General features: G+C 52.3%; 2 protein-coding genes across 4 annotated transcripts in view; both read right to left on the bottom strand.

Moving 5' to 3' along the window:
* Nucleotides 1-1,094: 1,094 nt before the first annotated feature.
* DLAT (dihydrolipoamide S-acetyltransferase) lies at nucleotides 1,095-10,472 on the bottom strand. The gene is made up of 14 exons (XM_036404855.2): nucleotides 10,186-10,472; nucleotides 9,149-9,250; nucleotides 8,298-8,422; nucleotides 8,025-8,181; nucleotides 6,935-7,061; nucleotides 6,504-6,697; nucleotides 5,940-6,099; nucleotides 5,660-5,727; nucleotides 4,907-4,990; nucleotides 4,716-4,823; nucleotides 4,167-4,282; nucleotides 3,746-3,908; nucleotides 3,137-3,273; nucleotides 1,095-2,675 (listed from the first exon to the last, which is right to left on the bottom strand). Exons 1-14 carry the CDS (start codon nucleotides 10,402-10,404, stop codon nucleotides 2,546-2,548), a joined length of 1,890 nt encoding a protein of 629 aa, XP_036260748.2. The 5' UTR covers nucleotides 10,405-10,472; the 3' UTR covers nucleotides 1,095-2,545.
* An 865-nt stretch (nucleotides 10,473-11,337) lies between these two features.
* Nucleotides 11,338-27,990, bottom strand: part of LOC118700392 (dixin) — a 30,952-nt gene continuing 14,299 nt past the window's right edge. For 2 of the 3 annotated variants that reach the window (XM_036404847.2, XM_036404845.2), the window contains exons 4-20: nucleotides 26,674-26,905; nucleotides 25,241-25,348; nucleotides 20,398-20,510; nucleotides 19,950-20,098; nucleotides 18,915-19,004; nucleotides 18,764-18,817; nucleotides 18,159-18,209; nucleotides 17,133-17,237; nucleotides 16,648-16,701; nucleotides 16,049-16,141; nucleotides 15,900-15,971; nucleotides 15,323-15,409; nucleotides 15,039-15,200; nucleotides 14,868-14,934; nucleotides 14,156-14,264; nucleotides 13,860-13,968; nucleotides 11,338-13,023 (exon numbers count right to left, since the gene is read on the bottom strand). In XM_036404847.2, the coding sequence (XP_036260740.1) occupies nucleotides 12,943-13,023; nucleotides 13,860-13,968; nucleotides 14,156-14,264; nucleotides 14,868-14,934; nucleotides 15,039-15,200; nucleotides 15,323-15,409; nucleotides 15,900-15,971; nucleotides 16,049-16,141; nucleotides 16,648-16,701; nucleotides 17,133-17,237; nucleotides 18,159-18,209; nucleotides 18,764-18,817; nucleotides 18,915-19,004; nucleotides 19,950-20,098; nucleotides 20,398-20,510; nucleotides 25,241-25,348; nucleotides 26,674-26,905 (1,736 nt within the window). In that variant the 3' untranslated portion in view covers nucleotides 11,338-12,942. Of the gene's footprint in view, nucleotides 13,024-13,859; nucleotides 13,969-14,155; nucleotides 14,265-14,867; nucleotides 14,935-15,038; nucleotides 15,201-15,322; nucleotides 15,410-15,899; nucleotides 15,972-16,048; nucleotides 16,142-16,647; nucleotides 16,702-17,132; nucleotides 17,238-18,158; nucleotides 18,210-18,763; nucleotides 18,818-18,914; nucleotides 19,005-19,949; nucleotides 20,099-20,397; nucleotides 20,511-22,547; nucleotides 23,585-25,240; nucleotides 25,349-26,673; nucleotides 26,906-27,990 lie in introns of those variants that run through there. The other variant, XM_036404848.2, reaches the window with a different exon arrangement.

The following is a 27,990-nucleotide window of genomic DNA, read 5'->3' as shown; positions in this document are numbered from 1 at the left end:
ACGGACCCGAACCGGCCCGAACGGACCCGAACCGCCCCGAACGGACCCGAACGGACCCGAACCGCCCCAGTACCTCCCGGCCCGGCACCGGATCCATCCCCGCCCTGGCTCGGACCGCCTGGGCCCCGCTGCCGCAGCGATGGGCCCCGGACAGCAGGTGGCTGCTCGAAAGAAATTCTCTTTTCGGGGAAAAAATACCCGAAACTAAGGCAGAAATTGCCAGAAACACTGTGGCTGGGTAATGCTGGAAACGATAGTAATTTGAATCAATTACTTAACTAATAAAATTTAAGTAATGGTTTGATTTTAATTTTAAGGAATAGCTTAAATTCAATTTTAATTAATGGCTTAAATTAATGTTTTAAATAACATTTTAAATAAGTTTTAAGTTTTAATAAATTTTGAGTCTTATTTATAATTTATTTTTAATTGCCTTTTAATTAATTGTTTTCCGTAATTGTGGATATTCTTAGCCAGCATTTAGCAAAGCTGTTGTAAGATACTTCTGCACAAACACAGCTTGGGAAAACGACTGAAACTTCTTGAAGTTTTGGCAGATTACACAACAAAAGCCCAGAGTGAAAATCTTTGGTAGGAGTGGGGTTAAGGGCGTTTTTAATTCACTTTTTACTCATGAGGGGTGAATATCTCAAATGCCTTTAGAGATGCAAGCAGAAAAGGAAGACTGGAGGAATAGCAGCAAAAAATGAGTAAAGACTGTAAATATTCAAAGAATAGTTGAATATTTAGTTACAGAATTTGTTATGTGCTGTAGTAAAGAACCACCAACACCCACAGGCTTTACTGAAGGGACAGCAGGAACAGTGGTGATGTGTTTTTGTTAAATAAATAAATGGACAGGATGCCACGGTTAGAGCAGCTCTCTTCAAGTATTTAATGCTGGAACAACCTGTCCCACACAGCCCCACGGGTGAGCAGAGCAGAGAGGAAGCTGCAGACAGCAAAAAGCCAAAGATCTGTGATTAAATCTCAGGTTAATAGGGTGAGTTGCACTGTGAGACTGAGAGGCAGCAGAGCACTGAGGCACAGCAGGAAAGCCACACACAACTGAAGAGAAAAGCACTGGGACATGGTTTAGTAGTTGTCAATTCCCAACATTTAATGGAACATGGGTTCACTAGAGCCAGTCTGGAATCAAGGTATTTCGGGTCATTCAAGAAAATCCAAAATCTTAATGCACTTTTTGCGCTTAAGCAAGGCATCACAGCAACCAGACACTAAATAGTTCCCACAAAAATATTTAATTTCCACAGTATTTTCTTTCAGTATCTTTAGTGAATTATGTAGAATTTTACAGGAGACAGTACTTAATGCAATATACAGAATAACAGGATCAGCCTGAACAACTTCTTCCTTTTTTTTTCCAACTCTGCCCCCCTATTTAATTCTCCTGGTCACTCTGTCATTACTGCATGTTTGTCCTTTTTTTTACATGAACGTTTCCATGTGGAAAGTGGAATTTCAGAATGTTCAGCACTGCAGCCCTCGCAGGGTGCAATGCCTGGGGTAACTGGACACGAGTCCAACAGACTAGAGAAGCACCTTACATACAATATGTACATGGAGAGCACATTCTGCAGCTTCACTGGGGCTGGACAACATGGACAATCCGGGGAAGGTCTGCAGTTCCTGTGGCTTAAGTCAGAGCTTCCTATGTAAGAATGCCTGAAATGAAAAATCCCAAACATCCCAGTCCTCACATGATTCCCATCCCCTGCTGGGGTTATCAGCATGTGTGATTTGCCTGCACTGCCTTCCAACACACAACTGAACATTCTGCAAAACAGTGACTTCCATGGCACCAGAGCCCGGGGTTAACTCAGCCACAGGAACAGCAGCTGCAGAGGTTCCACAGCAGAAGCAGATGGCAGTGGGACCATGAGAGACAGCACAGCACGTTGTGTGTGGTGCCCCAGAGCTGGGACCCACAGCAGCAGAGCTCCTTCACCCTAAAGTGCTCAGGGAGCTGAGAAGGTCCCGGCCAGAGCCAAATTCCAAACAGGTTTGGAACAGCAGCGCTGGCCTTTGAGACTGTCCCCAGCCCTGCTGTGCCACCCCCAGCCCAGAACAGCACGGGGCAGGTCCCCTCCTCTTGTCCCTTCTGTGGCCATCTCACCTGTGCTCCTGGCAAGAGATGTTTGAAACTCCAGGCTCTGACAACACCGAGGTCATGAAAGAAAATGTTGGTGTGCAGCCCCTGGGCACCCGAGTTTAGAAGCAGCTGGCACAAAGCCAGGATAATTTTGTTTTATTTAAAATCTGGGACGCTTAACTCTGTTTTGGAAGAGTTTGCAAGTTAACTAACTGTATAAAAATACAGTGTAGCTGTAATATTGCTCTGAAAAGCACTTTTGCAAACTTTTTTTTTTTTTCTGTACAGACTGGTAAATAACATTACCAGATAATATAATACATTTTTTTAAATAAAAAAAGGAACTCTCTCAAAGTCTGAACACTAAAGTCTAAATAGCTTGTTTAAAACACAACAGTGTGACCCATGAAAATTCTGCTTTGCATGGTTAAATTATAGCAGCATGGTTACTGGCTTTTCAAGGAAGTTCTTGAACTCAGCAAGCCACTGTGCTCCAACTGCTCCATCCACAACACGGTGATCACAGCTCAGGGTGACAGACATCACGCTGGCCACGTCAAAGCTGGGAGAAAAACAACAAAAAAAGGGTTAACACGCTCCTCTGCAAGGCAGTGCCACTTACAGAGCAGAGAGGCTGCTTGGAGAGCCAGGAATAGCAGCTGGTGCCTGGTGACAGATGTTTCCCCCATTTGCACTGGGGAGCAGATCATGTTCATTCCTTCTCTGAGGAAAACCAAGGAAGGAGCTTCCCAGAGGCACTAAAAACACCTCTGTGTGCTCCCCTGAGGGCAGGGAGCTCAGCTTTCCTTGCAGCACAAGGACAGCCCCACACCATTTTAGCTCCAAGCAAGGGGATATTCATACAGGGTCCATCCTTGAGGATTTCCTTAAATGCAAACTGAGCAAGTACTGAAAGCACTGTCAACAATACATTTTAGTGTCTTTAAAATTACTGTCTAAGGTAGGTGTTAGGAAACTAGGCATGGCTTCAGAGTTTGAGTCCAGGATCAGATGGAAACTCACCCTTTCTCATTATCAGCTGGCACCAGTATTTCTTTTGAGGAACCCACTGCCAGGATGCAGGCTTGAGGTGGATTGATTATGGCAGAGAAATTCTTAATCCCATACATTCCTAAATTGGAAATTGTGAAAGTACCACCCTAAAAGAAAACAAACACATTCATGGGCAAACTCACAAGAACTGTTTCATGTGGGAATATGAGGAGAGGGGGGACCTCATTCCAGTCTGCAACTGCCTGAGGAGGGGAGGCTTTTGGTGAGCAGGGACAGGATCCAGGGAGAGCTGCAGCTGTGCCAGGGGAATTCGGGATGGATCTCAGAGCAAGGTTCCTCCCCCAGAGGGTGCTGGCACTGCCCAGGCTCCCCAGGGAATGGGCACAGCCCTGAGGCTGCCAGAGCTCCAGGAGGGTTGGATGGTGCTCCAGGGATGCCCAGGGTGGGATCTGAGGTGTCAGTGCAGGGCCAGGGGCTGCATTCAATGACCCCTGTGGGGCCCTTCCCACTCAGGACATTCTGTGACTGCTGAACAAGGCTCAAACATCACAAAGCAGCCTTTGCTCCTTTCAACCAAGTCAAGAGCAGCAGAGTTTAACACCACCTCGGGTGTCTGACCTGGAACTCGTGGGGCTGGAGCTTGCCCTCGCGGGCTCTGGCTGCCAGGGAAGCCACGTCCTTGCTGATGGCAGCCAGGCCCTTGATGTGGGCGTTGAACACGATGGGGGTGATGAGCCCTGCGGGGGTGCTGACAGCCACACTCACATCCACCACGTGATTCCTGCAACACACACAGCAGCTGAAAGCACTCCAGCAAGGCAGCAAACAGGAAAAATAGAAACAGTCCAGACAACCCAAAATTAACATGAATTTGTGACAATTATTTCACCTTGCCCACCAGCCTTAGACTCAAAGATTTTATCATTTTAACAAAACCTCTCACCTTCACATCATATTTTTCCCCTCCCTCAAATCCCAGCAGAAGCTGTTTTGCCATGAACAAAGGAAGTTTCTGGCTCTGACCGTGCCATAAACTTACTGCCTAATAACTGTGTCCATCCATGAAGAATTTGCCTCAGGCACTTTCAAGCATGCCAATGCAGAAGCTTTAATTATGAAATCATTGACAGAAAGCTTGATGTTCTCTGAGACCTCCTGCAAATGAAGAGATTCCAGGTGTCAGTTTGTCCCCTGCACATCCCCCCAGCTAACAAGGGCAGTCACTGCAGTTCACAGGAAACAGAAAACAATCACACCACTTGCAAGCATTAAAATTCAGGGATAATTTAGAAGGTGAAAGTATTTCCTTTATAATTTAAGAACATAAGTTTTGCTAATGTTCAGTTTTCTTCAAACTTGGCTTGGAGTTATTTTACCTTTCTTCTTATTAAAAATCTTCCTATCCTTTTATTTTCCACCTGAAATAATGAATCACCACCAAGCAGAGCTGAGAACAGCCCCTTAGGGAAGTCAGGAAGGAGCAGACATGAGGAAAATCTCATTCTGTCACAGACAGTCCAGAACTGATCCACAAAAGGCAGTGAAAAGATTGGGTTTTTTTTTCCGAAGCCAAGATGCCAAACCTCACCTGATTGAGCTCCTTCCTTAGCACCAGGACCTTCCCCATGTTGACATCAATGGACAGGTAGTAGTGAGGTATTGTTTGTTTGGACTGCATCAGCCTCTGAGCAATGACCTGGGGTGTGCAGAGCATGAACACAGATCAGCCTGGAACCCTCCCAGCCCGAACAAGGGCCTCGGCACAGACTGAGCCCTTACCCTGCGGATGTTGCTGATGGGGATGTCTGTGAAGGTCCCCTCGGGTGCTGCTGCCACCCCAGGAACTGCCTCCGGAGCTGCAGCCTGCAGGGAACACCAGTGTCAGCCCAGAAACAGCCAAAGGGAGCTCAGTGCCAAGGCCAAGCTGCCCCTTGGGAAGAGCAGCAGCCATTTCCACCTCTCAGTGCCCACCAAGCTCCTCCTAACCCCTCTGTTTGGTTACTAAATGCAGCATGGAGCGATTTAACAGCTCAGCACTGAGATGTGCTGCTGTGCAGCTCCCAGCCCAGCCAGTCCTGCTCTGGTTGCTGTACAGAGAGCAGAGCTGTGCTGGGGGGGCTCTCCCAAACTGCAGCACACAGAAAACACCTCCATCAGCTCAGGGACAACACAAACCACAGCATCAGAGCACTTCTGGGGCAGCAGTGACAGGCTGGGCTTTGCTAGGCCTGGCTTTCCTTCTGAGCCCCTCTCCCCAGCAATCTGGACCAGCTGGGACTGGGTGACCTCAGCCCATGAAGATTTAGCAGCCAGAGGAAGGGTTGGGAGCACACTATTTTAGTTTTCAGTGGAATATCAAAGGGACAAACAAGGGAGAAGGCTTCACCAGTGTTTCTGGCAGGTTAAATTTCCCAACCTTACAGTCACCACCACCCACAGAACCCAGCAATGCCTGTTCCATGCAGGAACTGCCCTTCCACAGAGCTTTCCATGCCTGTAAAATCCACTCCCACAGATTTCCAGCCTACTCACTGGAGCAGCCTTTGATGGCACAAATGACTCCACATCTTTTTTGGTGATTCTGCCATCTGGTCCAGTGCCTGAAAAGGACAAAGGAAAACGAGAGAGGATTTTGGTTATTTCCAACATGGCTTTGCTTCTAAAGCCGAGTTTTATTCAGTTTTATTCAACAGAGAGAATCACTGAACACAACTCCTGGCTCACAGCTGCACAGTCAGGAAGAACAGGAAAACGTGGCTCTACAGGGACAGAAAACTGCCAGTGGGAGCAAAGCAGTGGAAAGGGAAGGTACCTTTCACTTGGGTAAGGTCGATTCCTTTCTCTGCTGCCAACTTCTTTGCCAGGGGACTGACCACGACCCTTCCTCCTTTGCGGGGCGGCCCTGCTGAGGGGGCTGCTGGAGCAGGGGCAGGCTGGGGAGGAGGAGGAGCAGCTGCAGGAGTTGCTGTCACCTTAACAAAGAATCAAAGCCATCAGTGGAACCCACAGTAAGAGAACTGGCCCATCTAATTATCAATCAAGAGATAATGACTCGCGTGCACAAAGGCTCCTGAAAGTTAAATCAGAAACTCACTGGGAAGGAGGTCAGCTGAATTAAAAACCAAATAAAATACAGAACTTGAGCTCCCCATTTTCAAGGATGAGGAATCAGAACTGGCACAAACAACAAGCTGGGAAAATGATCAGAATGAATGAAACCTGCTGTAGGTCTTGGAGGACAAATTAGTGATCACTTCTCAGCACATGGATCAGCCTTGCACTCAAAAATCAGAACACTCCAGTTGAAGCCTGAGCTTCACACTGTCAACAACAGCTCAGCTCAGGCTTTTCAGTGGTGCCCATGAGCTCTCCTTACCTGTGGAGGAGGAGGAGGGGGAGGAGGAGCTGGTGCCTTCATGTCAGTGACTGCAGCAGCCTGGTAGTCAGCAAAGGCTGGAATATCAGCCTCCTTCTCCACAATGATGCACAGAGGAGTTCCTAGGGGCACATCTCTTGTTCCTTCAGGCACCAAGATCTTTGCCAGGTAGCCTTCTTCCTGCACTTCAAAGCCTGCAGGGGAGAGAAACAACACTGAGGAGCTGAAGGGCTGCTCCAAGTGCTGCTGCTGGAGCCTGGCAGTGAAGCAGGAGAACCCTTTCCAGCAGGGAACCTCTCCATGCACCTGCTAAGAAGGATTGATGAGGAAAGAGAAGTGTTTATACTGTCCCACAGCACCACCCCCTGAGCAGGCAGAGGCTGCTCAGGACCCTTCCAAGGGCACCTCACCCACCCTGGCTGGGGACTCACCGATCGTGGCTTTGTCTGTCTCAATCTCAGCCAGCAAGTCTCCCTCATTCAGCTTCTCCCCAACCTTCTTCTCCCACCTCTGCACTGTGCCCATTGTCATGGTGGGTGACAGAGCAGGGAGGGTGATCTGGGAAGGCACAGAGCACAGCACAGTCAGACCCTGCTCATCCCCAGGGCTCAGCAACACAGCCTGGACTCCTGAGAAGCGATGCCAACCTAAAGAAGCAGCTTTAATGCACTCCTAGGCTGGCTCCATGGCAGCCCAACAGAGCTGTCCCTCTGTGCTGCTTTGGCTCCTGTTAGCGAGGCCTGAGCAGGAGAGCCAGCAAGAGCAGAGGGCAGGAAATGGATAAATCAAAAGAATCACCACCCTGCAAGGCTAAGGAAGGCTGCAGCAAGTCCCTCTGTCACTGTGACACACACATGGGGAGCAAAACTGGGCAGAGGGGGCAAGCAGAGGGAAGAAAGAAACTTCAGTAACCTAAACACACATTTAGAAGCCATTCATTGATTATTTTATTCCTGACTTTGAGTAACATCTCACACAAATCAGTTCCCCCATGCTTTATCTGTGGGATGGGGTTCAATATTGCAAATTTTCCTTTTCAAAGCAAGCCCCTGTACAAAATGCTCAAATGCATCAGTGGATACACTTCAAAACCCAAGCAAAGCAAAAAGGTTGTACCCACAAACACAATTCATTATTAGTCAGCCACAGACCCATCTGGTGTGGTCACCAGAGCACCACAGGCTGGAGTTCTGCTCTGAGATATGAGCAGAGCCTACTTACACTAAGCACAAGGGCTTTTTACACCACAACTGTCAAAAAAATGCAGATTTAACACATTTTTCACAGCAACAGCCATGGAGGCACAAGTCTCTCCTCCACCAGCAGCTGGGATGCTGAAATGAATTTATTGAAAAAGCTTTCTGGGGTGTCCCCCAACACCTGCTCTAAGCACACCACAACTGAAGCAGCACAGTTAATAAATTCTCCAGACAGTTTTTATGACAAAATGCCCCACAGGCAGCAATGCTGGGGCAGAAAAAGAGTGCAAGAAGCCTTAAGGCAGGAGCAGTGCTCTCTTACCTGCATGTGAGGAGGGTAAGAGCTGCCAGGGGCCTGAGGAGAAGGCTGAGGTGGTGGGGAGGGGGCTGCAGCTGGAGGGGGAGGCACTGAGGCTGGGGGGGCAGCAGCTGCTGCAGAATCCAGGGTGTAGTTTTTGAAGGCATCAATAAATTCAGGCCTAGAAGAACACACAGAGCCCCAAAGCCCATCAGGTGGTGGTCTCAGTCTTTCACTCAAGGCACCCCAGAAGCCCCAAGAGGGGAAATTCACATCAAGGGTTAGGAAAATACATACTTTTCTACTGTGATACATATTATGGCCCCAATAGGAACATCTCTTGTTCCTTCAGGCACCAGGATCTTGGCCAGGTAACATTCCTCTATGCTCTCAAAGCCAACTGTGGCTTTGTCTGTCTCCACCTTTGAGAGAAAACAGCAAATGGTGAGCCCAGAGCCTCCCAGTCTGTTGCGGGGTCACAGTTCTGGAAAAATCACCCTGAGGCAGCAGCTCTAGGGAAGTTTGCCCTCAAACCAGCTCTGAGAGGCTGACAGCCACTCCTTCCCACCAGTATTCCTTGGCACCTGGGATCCAAAATCTGCCTTCAGCCAGGGACAGCCCCTAGGCCAGACATGCAGCTCAAGAGGAACAGCCCAGCCTCAACCCCAGGATATTTCTGCTATGAGATCCCCTATGAGATCCCCCTCAGCCCAGCCTCCTCCCCAGGGTATTTCTGCTATGAGATCCCCCTCAGCCCAGCCTCAACCCCAGGATATTTCTGCTATGAGATCCCCCTCAGCCCAGCCTCCTCCCCAGGGTATTTCTGCTATGAGATCCCCCTCAGCCCAGCCTGGCCCCCAGGATATTTCTGCTATGAGATCCCTTTCAGCCCAGCCTCAACCCCAGGATATTTCTGCTATGGGATCCCTTTCAGCCCAGCCTGGCCCCCAGGATATTTCTGCTATGAGATCCCCCTCAGCCCAGCCTCAACCCCAGGATATTTCTGTTATGAGATCCCCTATGAGATCCCCTTCAGCCCAGCCTGGCCCCCAGGATATTTCTGCTATGAGACCCCCCTCAGCCCAGCCTCAACCCCAGGATATTTCTGCTATGGGATCCCTTTCAGCCCAGCCTGGCCCCCAGGATACCTCTGCTATGAGATCCCCTTCGTTGATCTTGTCCCCCTCCTTCTTCTCCCAGCGTGCGATGGTGCCCATCTGCATCGTGGGGGACAGCGCTGGCAGTGCCACCTGTGAGGGACAGGGCAGTGTCACAGCCAGGCAGATGCAGCAGCAGGCAGCACGCATGGGACAGAGACAAATCCTCAGCTCAGCCTGGATGTGGGGCACAGATCTGCTGCAAATCCCCAGCACTGCCCCAAGCTGCTGGTGAAGGACCCTGGCAAAGCCACAGTGGGTGCTGAGGGCAGAGGCTGTGCTTGCCCCATCCCTGGAAGTGTTCAAGGTCAGCCTGGGTGGGGCTTGGAGCAACCTGGGACAGTGGAAAGTGTCCCTGCACATGGCTTTAAGGTCTATTCCAACCCTTGGCACTCTGATTCTCCCACGAAAGGGTTACAGAGAGCCCGCTCTCAGCCTGGGTCTGCCAAGGGCCAACAGGGAGCTGGGATAAAGGACAGAGGTGATGGAGGGAGCACCCAACAGCCACCCAGGGGCTTGAGGCTAAGTGGTGCCAAAGACCCGAAAACCATCGATTTTCTCCCAGTTTGGGCGGCCAGGCGTTGGAACAGGATTACCCACAGAAGTGGCAGAGTTCCCACCCCCGGGGGCGTCTAAGAGCCGTGCGGGTGGGAGGCTCCAGCGCAGCGCTGGCTCGCTGATCCTAAAGGACTTTTCCAGCCTTGATGATCCCATAACTCAATCCCCGGGGCAAAGTGAGCCACGCGGGGAGGGACGGAAAACGGAGAGGGGAAAGCGAAGGGGCAGGGAGGGGGAAAGGGAAGGGGCAGGGAGGGGAAGAGCGAGGGGGAAAGAGAGGGGGAAGCCGAAGGGGAAAAGGAAGGGGAAAGCCAAGGAGGAGGGAGGGGGAGAGCGAAGGGGCAGGGACGGGGAAGGCGAAGGGCCAGGGACAGGGAAAGGGCAGGGACGGGGAAAGCGAAGGGGAAAGCGAGGGGGAAAGCGAGGGGGACACGAGGGACAGCGGGGCAGGCTCCGGGTGTGACTCTCACCTTCTGGTGCGCCGGGAGGCTGCAGCAGCGGCGCGGGACGAGCCGGGGCCAGGCGGGCGGCGGCAGCAGTGGGCGAGGCGCGGGGCCGCCCCAGACCGGGCCGCGCCGGGCCGGGCCAGCCCCGGCCCCGACCCCGGCCCCGAGCGCTCGGCGGGGCCGCACCAGGCCGGGCGGCCCGGCCGCGCCCCGGGACACGCGTCGCGCCAACACCCGCCACATGCTGGGGCTGGGGCTGGGCTGCAGCCGGGCTGGGCTGGGCCGGGCGCACCGGGGCCGGCGGCGCTCGGTGACCTCCGTGCGGGCGGCGCGGCGCGACACTGGGGCGGCCGTAAAGCGGCGGCGGGCGGGAACCGGCCCGCCTCAGGAACCGCCTCGGCACGGCCTCGGCACCGCCTCAGAATCGCCTCAGCACCGCCTCGGCACCGCCCTGCCCGGAGCGGCGAGCGTACGGGGCTCAGCCTGCCGAAAACGGGATATAGGGCACTGTGTGGCTCTGCACAGGGCTCAGCCTAGGGAAAACGGGATATAGGGCACTGTGTGGCTCTTCACAGGGCTCAGCCGGCAGAAAATGGGGATATGGGGCTCGTTCTGCCGCTGCACAGCTCCCTGGAAGAGGGGACGGCCGCGGATGGGCTCTGCTCCCCGGGAACGGGAGGGAAGCGGCTGTGGATGGGGCAGAACACATTAAATACACCCAGGGGTGTCAGGGGACAGGCCAGGCTCCGTTCAGTCCTAAATTAAAACATACCAAGTTCCACCTCAAGCTAAGCAAGTTTTTTCCACGGAGGGCGGGTTTGTTGTGAGGTGTGCTCTCGCTGCCATATCCCAGGCTTGTCTGTTTCACTGCTTACAATTGGTTTATTTCTGCCAATATCCTCAGAGTTACTTTCCTGTTCCTATACTTGATAACTTGATCTTGTAGCAACATCTCTGGAGTCAGTAAAAATTCATTTTAAATTGACACCTTTTGCTTTTATGGGGGAGAAACCTCCCAAAGCAAACTGCTCCTCCGGTAGCAGAGAAGGACATGAGGCTGGCCAACAATAGACCTTGAAAAGCTTCGAAATTTGCTCCATGAAATTCCAGCCCGGGTGTGTGGCTATTGCTGGAATAAAATCAATGAGTAAAACCCAAAGAATGAAACACTTGTGAGAAGTTTGCAATTCAAATACAATTGATCTCAGTATCACAAGCCCATGCCCTCTTCACTAGAGACCATGCAACAGAGAAACTGTGTCCAGGGGAGAAAGAAAATCATCATTTCTTTTCCAAAGGGATGTATTTCCCCCATTAATTAACCTGTTCATTGATGAACTTTCCTCCCGCTGTCTGTAAGCAGAAAGTCACACAAATTGTCCAGAACAGGAGGCAGCTTGTCTTGTGCCAATGTGGCACAAAATCACGTAGGACCCTTGATATAAAACCCAGTATCAACCAATTGGATTTCCATAGTAAGATAAAATTACAAGGCCAGTGTTGTGTCAACAGAAGACGATACAAAACATCTCAGCATCCACCAGGAAAGGAGTAAAACACAGTATAATGCGTGCAGAAATATACAGAGAGCACTTGCACTAGTATAAAAATATCCACAGTCCTCAGACAAATGTGAATCGGTACAAAATAATTTCAAGAACAGGTTTACAAAAGGACATGTTAATATAAAACAGTAAAACCAGGTTGCCCCCTTTTCCAGCCTCATGCACAGCACACACAGACAGTCCCACAGGAGCTGGGAAGGAGCAGAGCCCATTTGACCTCCCAAGCCCACGGGCAACGTAGAGAAAAAAAACACAAACCAAAGGGAAAAACCCACCCTTGGGGGACTGTAGGGCTTCTTCTTTCCCCAGCAGTTCTTTCCTGATCCTTCAGGACTCAGCATAGCAAGGAACTGGTGTGGGTAAGTGCTTGGTGGCCCTGGCGGTGGGGACAGCAGCAGGGGATGCTTGTGCACAGGGGGTGACAGCAGAGAGGGCAGGAGCACAGGGACAGAGGCTCAGCAAGGACAGGGGGTGCAAAGACCTCAGGGAGCAGCTGATGGCAGCTCCCCCACCCGTGAAATCCTTCAGCAAACAAACAAGCACCAAGATCCCAGAGTCCCCACAGCTGCAGAGCAAACCCCAAGAGCCTCGGAAATGGGAACAGCTTTGGGAAGTGGGGAAGGCAGGGCTGGAAGGAGGGAGCCTGAGTTTGGGAGAAAGGTTGGTTTGTTCAGCTTTGTTTCAGACCATGCATCAACCCTCCAGAGGACTCTTCCCTCACCCAGAACAGGTCTGGTCAGCCTGCAGTGTCCACAGAGTCACTCTGCTCCTGCAGGACAACAGCTGGTCCAGCTTCAGCTCCCACAATCCAGCAACCTCTTCTCCATGAAGGCAAGGCTTCACATTTTCACCATCAGTGCAGTTTTCTGTGACACCAGCACAGGAGATGCCCAGCTGAGCCCGCAGCACACGCTGCAGGGATGGAGGAGAAGGGGGCAAAGCATCCTTAAGGCCTCCAGGGTTTTGCTGGCAGGGCTGAGCCGGGTGTTTCTGTTCCACAGAGCCGTCCCTGCAGCCTCAGGACAGCAGCTGCCCTCGGGCACGGGCACTCAGGTGCCAGCTGTCCATGCACACAGCCTGCACCACCCGTGGCTGGCGCAGAGGCTCTTTTTTGGCAGCTTGAATTGGCCTCCTCCCAGCACCTGGGCTCCTTGGTCACTCTCTGAGCTCTGCAGACAGTCACAGGTTTCCATAGAAACAGGGCTTGAAAGATCCATTAATTCTCCCCATGGTCTTCTTCCACCCAGGCCACGATTTTCCCCTCCCAGCCAGGAATGATGTCATCGTCATGGAACACCTACCAAAAAAAAAATTAAAAAAATAAAGTATTTCAGTCATGTCTGGGGTCTGGAGACAGGGTTCTGCAGTGTGAGTGGCATCAGGGGCATGAAGTCAAATCCTAGCTCAGATTTCCCAAAATAATCCAGGGAACACATGGCAGTGATGGCTGAGGTATGAGTCACATTTTCACAATTTAGGTAAATAACAGACCAGGCCTCATTAACCAATGAATATCAGGATTATTGTCAGCCGTTTTTTTTGACATTAAAGGTAAACTAAAGACAGGAATCACGGCTTTTCTGAGCCAGACCACGACCTCCAGCTGCTGCTGCTGCCTGTCCCCAGAGAGGGTGACCCTTTGCCCTTGCCCTAATCAATCTGTGAAGCAAGAACTGTCCCAATAACCTGAGATGAATCCAATCCACACCCCCACCAGCCTGAGCACAAACAGGGCTGCACTGCAGCACACAAAGGGAACGATGCCACACACACAGAGCTCTCTCTGAAAAACCTTCAGCGGAAAGGAAGAAATTGTACGTTTAATACAGGCTCTTCCACTGCAATGGGGTTTATAAAACCTGCAGCCCAGATTTGTGCTGTGTCCCTGGGCTGTGTCACAGGCTGGCTTTGCCCAAGGGGCTCTGCAACTCCCAGGCAGTCACAACCACATCCATGGAGTTGCTTTTGCTGAGGATGAAAATATTTTAGCACAACAGGAGCTTAACCCACGGCTGGGAAAGCAGACAGTTTTGTTTGGGGGAACATCCACTATTTCATTAGCTTAAAAGTGAGGTGACCATGGTCCCCAGGGCTGTGTGCTGACACTGATCCCAAGGCCAGTCCCACTTTTACCTCCTCCTTCACTGTGCCAAACTCTGGGTCCAGGGCTTTGAAGTGGTACCGATGGGTTCCTTCCCTATCGATGGCTGCCTTGAAATCCCTCAGAGTCACTTCCCCTAACCTGCAAGGGAAATAAATGCAAATACAAAACACAAAAACAAAGCTCAGGGACTACTGCAGATAATCTTCCCCAGCCAACAGCATGAAATCCAGTTAAAGCACAGCAAACCTGTGCTGGCTGGGAGCATGCCCAGGAAATCAGAGTGCTGGTTTTAGGGGCACAGGAGGCTTAGGAAGGCCAGGCTCACCTCTTTGGTATGCTGACCATGAAGGGGGTGAGGGAGCGGTCGGTGAAGTACAACACTTTGGTGCAGGCACTGGTGCTCATCACAGGCGTGCTCTGAGAGTGAGGCAGCTCTGCAAGGCAGCAACTCCCTGATTATCATCCCTTATCATCATTATCCCTCCCCAGCTTCCCGTTCCTGCTGGCCAGGATGGATGGTGGTGCATGGATTTTAATTTGTCCATTTGTGTTTCTCTCCCCAGGTCCTGCCTTGTTTCCTGCTTCCCCCCAAGAGCTGAAACAGAGGAACTGAACTCCACAGTTTTAAGGCTCCTTTTATGCAGAGAATACTCTGCACACACAGAAATGTGGTGTTTAAAAAGGAAATGTGGTGTTTCATTCTGTGGATATGAAAGGCAGTAAACACTGAGCAGGAAACACTCCTCTGTCCCCACTAGATGGTGCACAGCAGCAGAAAGCTGGGATGACATCCCTTTTCCCAGTGATTGCCGTGCTTATTTGTGCTGCAGCACTGCCCAAGAGGCCCAGAGCAGCGCTGTGATGGTGGATGATTTTTTCTTTTCACAGAAAACCAGCCATAAACATGTGTCCCTTCCCTTTGCAGGGAGCTCTGCCCCAGGGAGGATCCCGGAGGGGGAGATTCCCAAGGGGATTCTACACCTGGGAACTGAGCAGTGGATTTGGCAGTGGAAGGGCAGGATCTGCCGGGCACTTACTGGATTTGGGAGGCCAGGAGTCTCTGCACTCGTTGGTTGCTCTGCTTGCTGGTGATTTCCCCCTCACCTGGGGCACAAAACCAGAAGAACAGAGTGTCACCTCGCAGGCAGAGCCAGGCTGGGGTGTGAGGGTGTGAGGGGCAGGAGCTGAGCGCCCTGGGGAGCCTTTACCCTCCTGTCCTGCCTCTTGTGCGTCTCCATGCGGTGCAGGCGCTCCATGAGGCTGGAGATGCCCTGCTCCAGGCTGTCGATGGTGTGGTGCTGCGGGTCGTGCCCGCTGAAGCTGTTCCTGAGGCTGCGCAGCGCGTCCCGCACCAGCTGCAGGTCACTGGTCTGCCCAAAACAGCACAGCTGACCCCAGCCCGGGGCTGCCTCCCCAGCAAGGGGAAACCTCTCGCAATGAAAGAAGAGTTCCAGGGTGTGTGGCTGGGAATGCAGCCCTCAGGGGCACTTACCCCTCGGTGGGCTGGGGGAGCTGCTCCTTTTCCTGCTGGCTGCAGAAAGCCATTGCTCTGGGCACTGTGACTGCTGAAAGCCATCACCTGGGCAGGGGAAGATGTGGGAGGGTCAGGACCTCCCCAGAAATCCACATTTATGCACATCAAAGTGAGAGGGAATGAGAGCTTTCCACATCAGGGATAAAGCTCCCATCTTCTCCCAGGTAAAGACACTCCCTAAAGCCTGCAGGGAGTTCCTGCTCACAGCACAGACCTGATTCCTCACGTAAAGGTGGAAAGACTCAAAACCAGGGTCAGCAGGAAAAGGGGGAAGTAAATTGAGCTGTGGTCTAACCACTGCCAGGGTCAGAGGTGAAGCTGGAAGCTGAGAAAGCCTCTGGATGCTCTGAGAAATCCCTGAGCATTCTGAGCCAAGAGGCTGAGCCAGAGTGCTCAGTGCTGGGGCCTTTCCCTGCCTTGGTCAGTGAGAAAGGGGAGCCAGACCTCTCTGGGATGAAGGGGAGGGTTTCTGGAGACAGGTCCCTGCAGGGTGCTGGGCAAACACCAGCCCAGGTGTGGAGCAAGGCTCCCATACCTCCTCAGCTTCTCTCTTCATGCAGTGAGCCAGCAGGGCCTCCTTGTGCTCCAGCTCCCGCTCCAAATCCACCTGTGGAGGGGCAGCAGAGGGGTCAGCACCCCATGGGCCAGCCAGAGCAGCTCCCAGCCCAGCCCAGCTCTCCCTACCTGCTGGTAGCTGGCCTCAGAAAGCTGCCTGAGCATCTCATCCAGCTTGGTCTGCTGCTGCTGCAGGTGCCGCTCCTTCTGGCACAGCTCCTTCTGCAACACAGGGTGCAGGGAATCAGCAGGGCAGAAGGGAGGCTCTGTCATCTTCCCATGGCAGGGAAAGCCCTGTCGTGTGCCAGGATCAGGTGGCTCACGCAGGGTGTGCTTTGTCAGTTGTTAGAGCTGAGTGTCAGAGCTTTTTTTGGACGAGATCAATCAGGTTTTTATTGCCCAAAGTCCCCTTGGCCAAAGACCTGCTGCTGAGGTCACACAGCTGTCCCAGAGCACACAGACTCCCCAGGGATCAGAGCTCAGACAGGTCACCCACCCTCCTCTGCACAAGTGCTGGACACTCAGCAGCCACCACCAAAACCCACGACAATTAAAGATCTGCAGGAAGCTGTGGGGGGAATGCAAAGAACTTCTGATCCCCCCACCTCACTGCAAACACCCCTGGCTCCCACGGCTCCCTCCCAGGGCTGTCCAAGTGCCAGGGAAAGAACAATCCCATTGCCAGAACTGGAGATCCACCCAAACCCCCATGGAAGAGGTTCCATTACTTTGTACTCTGCCAGGAGCCGGTTTCTCTCTTCAACCTTCCTCTGGAGGTCAGCCTGCAGGAGTAACAGCCAGGTGTGAGGCAGATATTCCCAGAGAGTGAAAACCTCTGCCCCTTGTGCTAAAGGGTGACCAGAAACCTACAGAGGTCCAGGCAGCTGCTGTTTAGGGTGGCACCTTCGGACAGAGACCTGCACGGGGCAGGTGCCACCTGCTAAGCCAGGGAACGAGGAGGGACAAATGCAACAGCACTGAAAACATCAGGGAAAGCCCCTCCCTGTCCCAGCTGAAGGTCCTGGAGGACAGGAAGTGGGAGTGGAGGTCAGGAATGTCCAGCCTCAGAGCTGGCCAGCAGGCTGTGAGCAGCCTGTGCTGTGCAGAGACCTCTGGCTGCGTGCTCACTATCCCACGACCCCGAAATCTCTGCTGCAGCCACCCCTGGGGCCACCAACCCCCCAAAACAACCTCAGCAGCAGCAGTGACTCACGTTCTGGTTGTGCAGCTCCTCCTTGTCCATGTTGGCTCTCAGCAGCTCCTGCTTGAGCTGCAGGACTGCAGCATCCTGCTGGAGCAGCCTCTGCTGCAGGGCGTCCTGGGGAGAGGTGACCTCTGCAGGAGGGCAGGGGGGACAGGGACCCCTCCCTGGGGCTCAGGGGCCACAACACCCCGTGGCCACCCAGGCCTGAGCCGCTGAAGGGGCTCTCAGCCCTCCTGCCTCTCCCTTAGCTAAAAGTGATTTCCCTGCCAACATTTTGGCCACCAGCACAGAGGGATTTCTGTGCTTCAGCCTGAATTTCCCTCTCCAGAAGTGATGAATATTGGCTGTGATGGACAGGAACAGCTCTGGAGGGCATTGAGCCCTGCAGCTCCTGCCCCAGCCACTCATCTCGAGGGCACAGAGAGGCCAAGATCAGCCCAGGACACAGGGAGCCTTAAGGCCTGAGCGTGACCCAGTTGTGCAGTGAAATCCTCTCTGCAGAGGCCAAAGTCAGCCCTAATTCTGCACCTTTCACTCACCCAGAGCTGCGCCTTGCACAGCTACTGCTGTTTGCTCCCTTCTGACAGGCAGCTCTAAAAATGCCTCTGTCAGGAGGAGATCAGCAGTGTTAGCACTCCAGAGGCACAAACTGAGCTGCTTCTGGCCAGGACAGGGACACCCCAGGCTCTTTTTCCTGTGCTGGCAGGAATGAGTTCACTGGGCCAATGCTGCTGGATGTGTACTCCAAGAGAGAAGGGAATAAAAGAGCCAGCCAGCCAATTTATGCCTCTTTTTGTTTAGGAGAAACAGGGGGAAATAGAGAAAAAGGGGAATATTCGACCACAGTCTTACAGACAGAGCAGAAAACTGGAAACCCAGCTCCTTACATCTGCCTAAAAATTCAGAAATGAACCACAGGATCCCCCAATACTCCTCCTTCCACAATCTGAGGTTCCTCAGAGGTGTGTGGTGCCTGCTGGCCCTACTCACCTAAAGCACTACTATTCATTTTTGATGAAATGCCCCTTTCCTCACCTTTATTCCCTGGAGGTTCCGAGCTTCTTGTTTGTATTTCAGCAGCTCCTTCTGCAAATGCAACACAATTTGGTTAAACAGCACCTTGTGTTGTTAACCCCTTCAGAACCAAGCAGAGCTGGTGTTTTCTCTGCAGGAGGAAGCACATCCCTCCTCTTCCCACAGATCCAAGAGCCTGAGAAATGTTAGTGAGTTACAAACATGACAAAGAGCTGAGCTCTGTTATTAAACTAAAATAATAATAAAATAATAAAGATAATAATAAATATTAATAAATAATAAATAATAAATAGTAATAAATAATAAATATAATAATAATAAATATTAATATTAATAAATAACAAATAATAAATAAAATAATAATAAAATAATAAAGAAAATAACGATTGCCCAGTCCCCCAAATCTCTCCTTCAGGCCAACATCAAACACTTCTGCCAGCATCAGAACTGGTCCCAAGCCTCCAGAGTTGGAGCCCTCACAGAATATTCCCAGCTTTACCCATCATGTTGCCCACCCTGCTTCATCCCCACCCCGTTTTCCCCTAAAAAATCAAGTGGAACAATCTGCAAAACCTCTCTCCCCCCTCCATCTGTCACCCTCTAACCTTCAGATCTTGATTTTCTTCCACGCTCTGGTCCAGGCGGCTGCGGATGATGATCTGAATGCAAAATGTCAGCGTGGTTATTGTGCAGCAGGGGCAGGGCAGGCCAAAAGGCAGCTGCAGCAGGGAAAGGTGGGTCCAGGGCTGTGCTCACCAGCTGCTCCTCAGGGCAGGCTCCACGCTCAGAGAGTTCAAAGGACCCTTCCTGCTCATCCTCAGGTAAAGACCCATTGAGCAACAAAGCCTGGGGAGATAAAGAGGGGGGAAAAAAAATCTCATTTTCAGAGATTTCAAAGGGAAAGAGGTGAGCTGCAGCTCTGGCCAGCAGTCACTCCTATCAACAGTCCCTAACCAGCTTCATTTCCCATTTCTGCTGATTTATTCCCCTCAAAAATGAGGGGGTTTTTGGTTTTTTTTTTTTTTTTCAGGAATGAACAAGAAGATTTATCCCCTGACAAAGCTCTCCCAGGGATCTGTCAGCCCATGCTCTTCCCCACAGAAAGAACCAAACAAGGACAACTCAGATTTCCAGGGAGTGAAGTCTCAGCTTTGGCACCTTATAGGGTGTGTGTGCATCAGATCCCCAATATTTCAACCAAACTGTCACAATCTGAGGCTTCTCAATTATTGAGTAAGAGGAGGAAAATCGATGAACCAAATCCAATTTCCTGCCTGGCCACATCAGCTGCCTCTCCCCACTCCCAGGGGATGAGGGGGCAGCAGTGCCAGTCCCTCCTGTCCCTGCTCCCAGTGGGCACAAAATGCAGGGATTTTACCAGTCAACCAAGGAATTTTTTTTCTTTTTTTTTTTTTTTTGGTGACTCTTTTGTGTCCTGCCCATTGTCCCCTGGGAAAGTGCCCGCCCAGCTGCCTGTGCTCCTCGCACAATCTCTGCTTTGTTTACTGCCACATAAATATTTACAATTCAAAGCCACTGTGGTTCCCAGCACAAACAGAAAGGGATGCTCTGAGAGAGTTCAGTGCCTTCACCATATGGATCAAGGGGCTCTGTTCCCCAGACACACACCGGGCTGAGGGGCAGGGAGGGGAAGCGAGGGAAAGACCCCAGAAATGAAGAACTGTGGGGAGAATGTGCCAAATGTGAAGGTTCAGCCAAGCTCATGGACTGACTGATGCAGGGCTGGGTGACCCTGGAAGGGAGCGCTCTCTGAGAAGAGAAATCTCTCACCTGCAAACCCGAAATCATCTTTTTTGCCTCTTCCATTTCCTTTTCCAGGTGGTCCTGCTGCTCCAGGAGCTGCTCCTCCCATGAGTTCTCCAGGTAGGACCCAGAGCTCCCCGGCTGCCACTCGGGCTGGGAGTGAGCCTGGGCCTCTTCTGCAGGAGAGAGGGGCTGGGTGTGCTGCTGGCAGCCCAGCAGGGCCGAGGGCTGACAGCTCAGCTGCCCCCAGGATTCCTGCCCCATTCCTGAGGCAATCCAAGCTGTGCTACACACACTCCATTTGTAACGGCAGCGGGAGAGCTCCAAGCTCAGCACTGGGGACAGTGACAGAGGGGGAGAAGCACCTGGGGGCTTTGCAGAGCGTCCCTCAGTGCCCAAGGACACCCTGGAGGCAGCACTGCAGTCCCCGGGGAGCTTTTCCAGTCCATCACACAGAACAATCCCAAGGGTTTACCTGCTCTAGGCTCTGTTTCTTCAGCCTGGAGGATCACAAGCCTCTCCTTCTCCTCCGAGGGGGCTACAGTGGATTCGCTCTTTGCGCTGTGCACAGGGCTGGGTGAAGTCAGGCTGCAGAGCAAGGCAGGAACAGCTCTTTTAGATGGTGGGGATTATGTTAATCAGCACTAATTCTGAACAAGCATTTCTCCATATTCACTTTTATCTAAGAATTATCTGCATCCCAGAGAAACCTTTAACAACCCAGCCTGAACATGTAAATTTTTGATCTCAGACTCTCACACAGCGGTAGGACCACACTGAGGAGTCATTTACTGCCAGCCTTATGCTGGACAAAAGGCCACCCTGGCTTCATCTCTGGCTCTAGAACTTTCAGATTAATCATTCCAACTTTAAATCCCAATATATTCGAGAGGCAGATTCCACTCACTCGTGTTCTTCGATTAAAACTTCTTGGAAGTGCCCACATATTTTCACAGGAGCCGTCTCAGCTGACTGGGAGGTTCAAGCAATCTTTTTCTCAGAAATTCTTCCTAAGTGCATCTCCCAGACAACATCAAAAGGTGGCTGAAGCTCACTGACCCATTCAATGTACCCCGAAAGTCGCAGGAATTAATCCTTGCAAGTGTGAGCAGGAGTTAATTTTTCATTCTCCCCCAACACAGAAACAAAGGGCAGGGAACAAAAAGAAAAACAGTGTGGAAATAATATAATAGGTTTAGAAAAATAAGAGGCTTCAGCAGCTCCCTCCCTGCATCTTCCCAGCACTGCTGCTCGTCTCCCACAGCTCCCACAGAATGGGACAAGCCCTGCAATAGAGATGGAAATGACTTGCTGCTCCTGCCTGCCCCACTCCCACGGCCAGGACAGCCTCTCCTCATTCAAATTACAGACCTGAGTCCAGATTTTTGTGGCCCAGGCTTCCCCTGAGTTAAAGTGAAAGAATAATCAATGTCCAATAGAAATGTCCCACAGGGACAGTGCCAGTCCTTTCAGGTGTGTCCATGATGCTTAAAGGGCTCCCAGCCACCTGGCTTTGCTCCAGGATTTACCTCCAGGAATTCCAAATCCATCACAGCAGTCCCTCATTAGACACACTTTTAATATCAAATTTAATATCAATTTAATATCAAACCAGCCCCTTCTCCTGCTCATTGCTGAATGGGGGCATGGCATAAAATGATGGGGTTTTTTTGATTTTTTTAAATGCTGTTTATGGCTTGATTTGGCAGTTCTGCTGGGATTGCATTATGTAACAAGGGCCAGAAGAAAGGATGGAACTTTCACACAACACAGATGCCAGCAGGAAGCCCAGCTGGTCTGACATGGCCAGCAGCTCCAGGAGGGATTTCACTTCTTTCTAGGAACAGATCTCAGAATTCCCTCCCTCCTGTTCCCAGCTGATGCTCTGAACCTGCCCTCACCCCGAGGCACTGCTGGCTCTCATCCATGCAGAAGCTGTCCCAGAAAAACACCACCAGGCACAGATGGGAGAGAAGGTGGTGAGACAGGGGAAGGGAAAAGGATGAGCAGGGTGAAAAACAAGCCTGGAAATAACATTCCACATCCTCTTCTGCCAGCACTGGATCCACAGCCCAAAGCCAAGAAAAGGCAGCACAGGTGGGGACAGGTCCCCCCAGCACAGACAGCTTTACATTTCCTGAGGCATTCCCACATGCCCAGACCCTTTCCAGGGGTTTTTCCTATTTCCAAAGGCCCCTGGGTCCAGCCAGCATTCACAACCACCTCCCAAACGCTGCACACAGTGGCAGGGCCAGAGGCAGCTGAAGCAGCAGCACAGGTCAGGTTGCTTTCTGCATCACCCAATTAATGCTGCAAACACTTGCCCAGGTTCTGTATCAGTCTGAGCCATCAGGGTACGAAACAGCCGATGATGCAACGCCTTTAAAAGTGCAGAACAATTTCCTATTAAAGCATGCAGGAACGAGGGCTGGGAAATGAAAGCTTTCCAAGAGAGATTTATGATGCAAACTGCTCCACTTTATTCCTTTCACCACTTGGTTCCTTAACCCACATCCTGCCTCCCCTGAGCCCCAGATCCTCCAGCACAGCCCAGCTTCAGAGCAACGAGCCCCTGAATGCCCCGAATTTTAATAAACACCCATCACAATGCACACAATCGCTCACCATTTGACCTGCTTCCCTCCCATGATCCCACTTGAAGCTGTGGCCTCACAGAATCCGCAGGATCCCGGCTCTGCTCATTCCTCCTTCCCTTCTTCACTGCCCGGGGCTCAGCTCCTGCCAAACTCCGGGGGAAATTTCTGCGAGCCCGAGTGCCGAGGAGATTCCCAGCAGAAACACACGGAAACACCCCCAAAACAACCGGCTCAGGGGCTCCTCCGGCTGAGGGGCGAATCCGCAGCCCCCAGGAACGGGCTGGATTCGGGAGCCGGGGGGGAATTCTGCAGCCTGCCCGTGGCTCCCGCTGCTTTCCCTCGCAGGTTATTCGCCTCCCGCCGCTGCTGCTGCATTTTGCTCAGCTGCACCGCCGCTTGTTTTCATCACAAGGCTCCGGGCTTGCCGGGGGTGTTTCTCATCCCATCCCGCCCTCCTTGTGCCGCCGAGCATCCGAGGAGCCGGCGGGGGAGGGAAGGAGCCGCTGCCGGCGCCGGGTCCGTGCGCTGCCGGGGGATGCGGGATGAGCTCAGGATGCTCTCCCCGGCTTTAGGGGGATGCAGGCTCTGCCCAGGCTGCTCTCCCAGCTTCCAGAGGGATGCGGGCTCTGCCCAGGCTGCTCTCCCAGCTTCCAGAGGGATGCGGGCTCTGCCCAGGCTGCTCTCCCCGGTTTTAGGGGGATGCGGGCTCTGCCCAGGCTGCTCTCCCCGGTTTTAGGGGGATGCGGGCTCTGCTCAGGATGCTCTCCCAGCTTCCAGAGGGATGCAGGCTCTGCTCAGGATGCTCTCCCAGCTTCCAGAGGGATGCGGGCTCTGCTCAGGATGCTCTCCCAGATTCCAGAGGGATGCAGGCTCTGCTCAGGATGCTCTCCCAGCTTCCAGGGTCCCAGCTTTAGGGGGATGCGCGCTCTGCCCAAGCTGCTCTCCCAGCTTCCAGAGGGATGCGGGCTCTGCTCAGGATGCTCTCCCAGCTTCCAGAGGGATGCAGGCTGTGCCCAGGCTCTCCCCAGCCCCAGGCACGGCTCCCTCTCCCTCTCCCCTCCCTCTCCTCTCCCTCCTGCTGTCACACGGGCTGTGCAGGCACAGCTTTCTCCGAGATGCCTGGCTCAGGGGTGGGGGAGGGAATGCTGCTGGAAGGGGAGGGGAAACGGAGAGGGATGGGTGAGGGGCTCGGCAGCCTGGGAATCATCTGATTTTGGGCAGATTTTTCCATGAATCATTTCGGCAGCCTGCGCTGCCGTCCCTGGGAATTGGGAGGGCTCGGAGCGGGGAAGGGGCCGGGGATGCTGCCCCGGGACACCCCAGCCGGCTGGAGGAGGGGGTCGCTGCACTCAGTAACGTCTCTCACCAATAAAAAAAGCATCTCGTTCCTCCCAGGCTGTTCTCCGAACTGAGCTAAGCACATTCCTCCCCGCGAGGGAAGGGAATGCAGCTCGTTTTCATCGTGCAGAATTGTGCCAGCACAGACACCCCCCAGCAGCTGGAGGGGAAGAATTCTCCCAGTTTTTGATCATTTTGGAAAGGTTCTCGCTGTGTTCCGCCCTATCAGCAATGACATCACCAGAGAATCCATGACATTATGGGGGAAAATAAAATAGAAACGCAGGATGTGCAGAGAGATTTTGGTTTACCGCCAAAATACCAAAATATGAAGAAACAGCAGCCACCTGATGGGGCAGAAGAATGCATCAAATATTCCATCTCCCTTAAAGGGAGGGATGGGAGCAGGCAGCAGGATGTGGCACTGCTGAGGCTCCCGGTTCGAGAGCCAAGCTCCTGTGGCATTATCCATGAAATGCCGCTGCCAAGAGCAGAGTTTTACATCCCCCCTGGCAGACTGGCCTCAAAAGCACACTGCTGACATCATGTGGAGGCACTGCTCCAGCACTGCCTCCCCGGGAGCCCCACACTCCTCCAAAAGTCTATTTATAAACACACTCTCAATGACACGCAGCACAATTGGGGGATAAACACAAACTCTTGTGTTTTTCTCCTCTGCTGGGCAAAGCAACCTTAATTTTCAGGTACATGGAGAATTATTGGTGCTGTGGAGCGTAAAAATTGGCCTGAGAAACGCTGGGGAAACGTCCTGCCTGCTGAGAGGCTGTCAGTGGCAATCTGTCCTTGGCAAATGAGCTCCTCACTCCCACACCAACGGGAGGGAGGCACTCGGGGAACAGCCCAGGCAGGGGAAGGACACGGAAAATCAGAGTTTGGGGCTTTCAGTGGCAGTGGGAGGCTCTGAAGCAAAGAGCTGCAGCTCCCCACGTGCAGCCCTGCCCTGGAATCTGCTCCAGATGAGATTAACTGGAGCACAGCACCATCTCCAGAGGGAGTTCCAGTGGTTCAGTAACTCAGCTCTGGCTCTTCTGGGTCGTTTCTGGTTCTCTGGGGGAAAAGGGAGCGACTTCCCTTTACTACAGAGCTCTCCATGCTGGATCAGCTCCCTCACTGGAGTAATTTTCCTTCAAAAGCCCCTTTTTGGCTGCATTTTCTCACAGAGAACTGCTTTATGTTGATTCCTGAGCTCTCACCCTCCAGACCAGCCAGGGATGCCTTTTTCCATCAGACCCGAGCGGATTTTGGTGAGGAGAGCAGGCACTTTAGGCCATGTCAGGCACAGGAGACGTCTTGGCAATAAGATTCCTCACCTGGCAGGGCGGCATCTTGGAGAGGAGACACCTTGGCAATAAAATTGCTCACCTGGCAGGGTGGGGCTCCAGGGGCACGTGCTGCTGCCCCTCGTACTGCTGCACCAGCGCCCGCACGCTCCAGCAGGGATTCTCAATCTCCTCGTCCACGCTGCTGTTCCTGGGGGTGACAGTCACAAAATGAGGGGAGCCTCACCTGGGTGCTGCTGGAGTTCTTCTCTCTCCAAAAAGGAAGGGAGGAGAGCTGAGGAAAAGGGGGCAAGGGAGAGGAGACAGCCAGAAAAATGCCAATTTTCCTATCAGGGATCCCCATCTTCTTAAGGGAAAACAGGCAAACGGGCCTTGTTGTTGTAAACTCATCCCTAATTCTGGGACTAGAAAACTCCAAAAGCTCTGGGAATGCAAGGAAGCATCACAAGGACTGGCTTTCCTGAAGAACTCCAAGGTCTGCGCCAGGGAAACCGTTACCATTTCATTTTTCAATCAAAATTACCATTTCAGCCTCCTTTCCAGACTGTTTCATGGGTGCTCCCTCGAGCCAGTATCAAATGGGAAATGACCTTCAGCTGTGTAAACGAAACCCTGCACAGCCCCAGCACCTGGCTCCCAGCTAAATGTCACTGCTATTATTGTTATTGTCACCCCCACAGCACCTTTGGCATATGGGAAAATGGGATTTTTAGCATTATTCCCCGTGTGCGTGGATTTTCAGCACCCCCAGGACTCAGAAGCTGCCTGGAGCAGTGGGATGAGCAGTGGAGGAACCAGAAAGGACTTGTACAACATCCTGATGTCCTGCTCATGGTTTGTACACAGACCCCGGCTGCAATACATTTGTTTTCATTTTCTTTTGCATTTGAATCCAACCCAGGCTTGCATAAGCAGGGAAGAGCCTTCACAGAATCCCAGAATGATGAGGTTGGAAGAGACCTCTAAGATCATCGAGCCCAACCTGTGCCCTCACACCTCACCCAGACCATAGCACCCAGTGCCATGCCCAGTCTGTTTTTAAACACATCCAGAGATGGTGATTCCAGCACTTCCCTGGGAAGAGCATTCCAGTGCTTTATTATTCTTTTGGTGAAAAACTTTCTGAAAAATCCTTTCCTTAGGATTTTTTTCCTCCTGAGAAGCTGAGAGGCCTCAGGAACAAAATGCAAACAATGGTTATCTGCTGCTGTGGAATGCAACAGGTGCATCTGGGATTGGGCTCATGTGGTTGTTTCTAATTAATGGCCAATCACAGCCCAGCTGGCTCGGACAGAGAGTTGGAGCCACAAACCTTTGTTACCATTCTTTCTTTTGCTATTCTTAGCCAGCCTTCTGATGAAATCCTTTCTTCTATTCTTTTAGTATAGTTTTAATATAATACATATCATAAAATAATAAATCAAGCCTTCTGAACCATGGAGTCAGGTCCTGGTCTGTCCCCTCACCCTGGGACCCCTGTGAACAGGGAGCAATGAGGTCACCTCTGAGCCTCACCTGTGCCTGTGGCGGAGCAGGTCCCGGCCGGAGTGCTGGACATCCTGCCGGACATCGGCCAGCGCGGCCGCTGCCCCCTGCGCCACCGCGGCGGCCGAGCGCGGCCGGAGCCGGCCCGGGGGCGCTGCCCAGCCCCTGCCCCCCGAGCCGGCCCTGCCAGAGCCCGGCTTGAAGTGAGCAGCCAAGGCCAGGATCAGCCTCATGGTGGATTTCAAGTTGCCCTCGACGATATCTGCAAAATGCAAATGGTTGGGTGGGTGGTTAACGGGGGTGCTGGCAGAGCTGTGGGTGCTGCAGGAGAAATGGAGATAGGGAAAGGCAGCAAGGGCAGCTCAGCCTGGGAGGAGGGAGCAGGACAGGAGTCCTGAGCTGGGCACGGCTGACCCCAGAGCTTTGTGTTTCATCTGTGGCACTGGAGCTGACCCCAGAGCTCTGCACTGCATCTGCATTGGGGCTGACCCCAGAGCTCTGCATTTCATCTGCATTGGGGCTGACCCCAGAGCTCTGCATTGCATCTGTGGCACTGGAGCTGACCCCAGAGCTCTGCATTGCATCTGTGACATAAATAGGGTTCATTCTCACAATCTGCATTGGAGCTGACCCCAGAGCTTTGCATTGCATCTGTGACATAAATAGGGTTCATTCTCACAATCTGCATTGGAGCTGACCCCAGAGCTCTGCATTTCATCTGCATTGGGGCTGACCCCAGAGCTCTGCATTTCATCTATGAGATAAATAGGGTTCATTTCTCACAACCTGCATTGGAGCTGACCCCAGAGCTCTGCATTTCATCTGCACTGGAGCCACACCAGTGCTCTCATCTCCTCACTTTGGGGGCCACAGCTCAGCCCTGGTGGTGCAGGGCACTGCAAAGTGCTGCCACCTCCACAGCACAGCCCTGAGCCTCCCTTCATGGCCATTTCCAGCAGTTAATTACTGGACACATAATTACTGAGTGCTCACTCAGGGGCAGAGCAGTTACTGAGGATTGCCACTGACTTTATTGGCAGAGAATTCTCTTTTTTAAAACACTAAAGGCAGAACAGCGATGCATTTCTCCAGTGGTGCCATCAGCTGTTTGCAGCACCCTGCGAATGTAAATGTAAATTAATGACATTCAGTGAGATCACACGAGTGTTTTCCAGCACACTGATGTCATGGCAAAGATCAGCCACTCTCCCAGACCGAGATTTCCCAAAACAATTTAGTCAGAGCTGCTCAAAGTCCTGACTAAACCACGCCACAGACATGTGATTGTGCCTTGTGTCTCCTCTCTGTTTCCAGCCCATGGCTTCCAGTGAACCACAAATATTTTTT

This window comes from Molothrus ater, chromosome 22 (assembly GCF_012460135.2).
Source record: "Molothrus ater isolate BHLD 08-10-18 breed brown headed cowbird chromosome 22, BPBGC_Mater_1.1, whole genome shotgun sequence".
NCBI classification, from domain to species: domain Eukaryota; kingdom Metazoa; phylum Chordata; class Aves; order Passeriformes; family Icteridae; genus Molothrus; species Molothrus ater.
Note: the sequence above shows the minus strand (reverse complement) of the source record. Positions and strands in the feature narration are given on the sequence as shown.

Coding starts and splice junctions, on each gene's coding strand:
- DLAT (XM_036404855.2), bottom strand. CDS start 10,404: ATGTGGCGGGTGTTGGCGCGACGCGTGTCCCGGGGCGCGGCCGGGCCG. Junction 8,423..9,148: donor AAGGGGATCTCATAGCAGAG/GTATCCTGGGGG, acceptor TTTCTCTCAAAG/GTGGAGACAGACAAAGCCAC. Junction 4,824..4,906: donor CCATCAGCAACATCCGCAGG/GTAAGGGCTCAG, acceptor TGCACACCCCAG/GTCATTGCTCAGAGGCTGAT.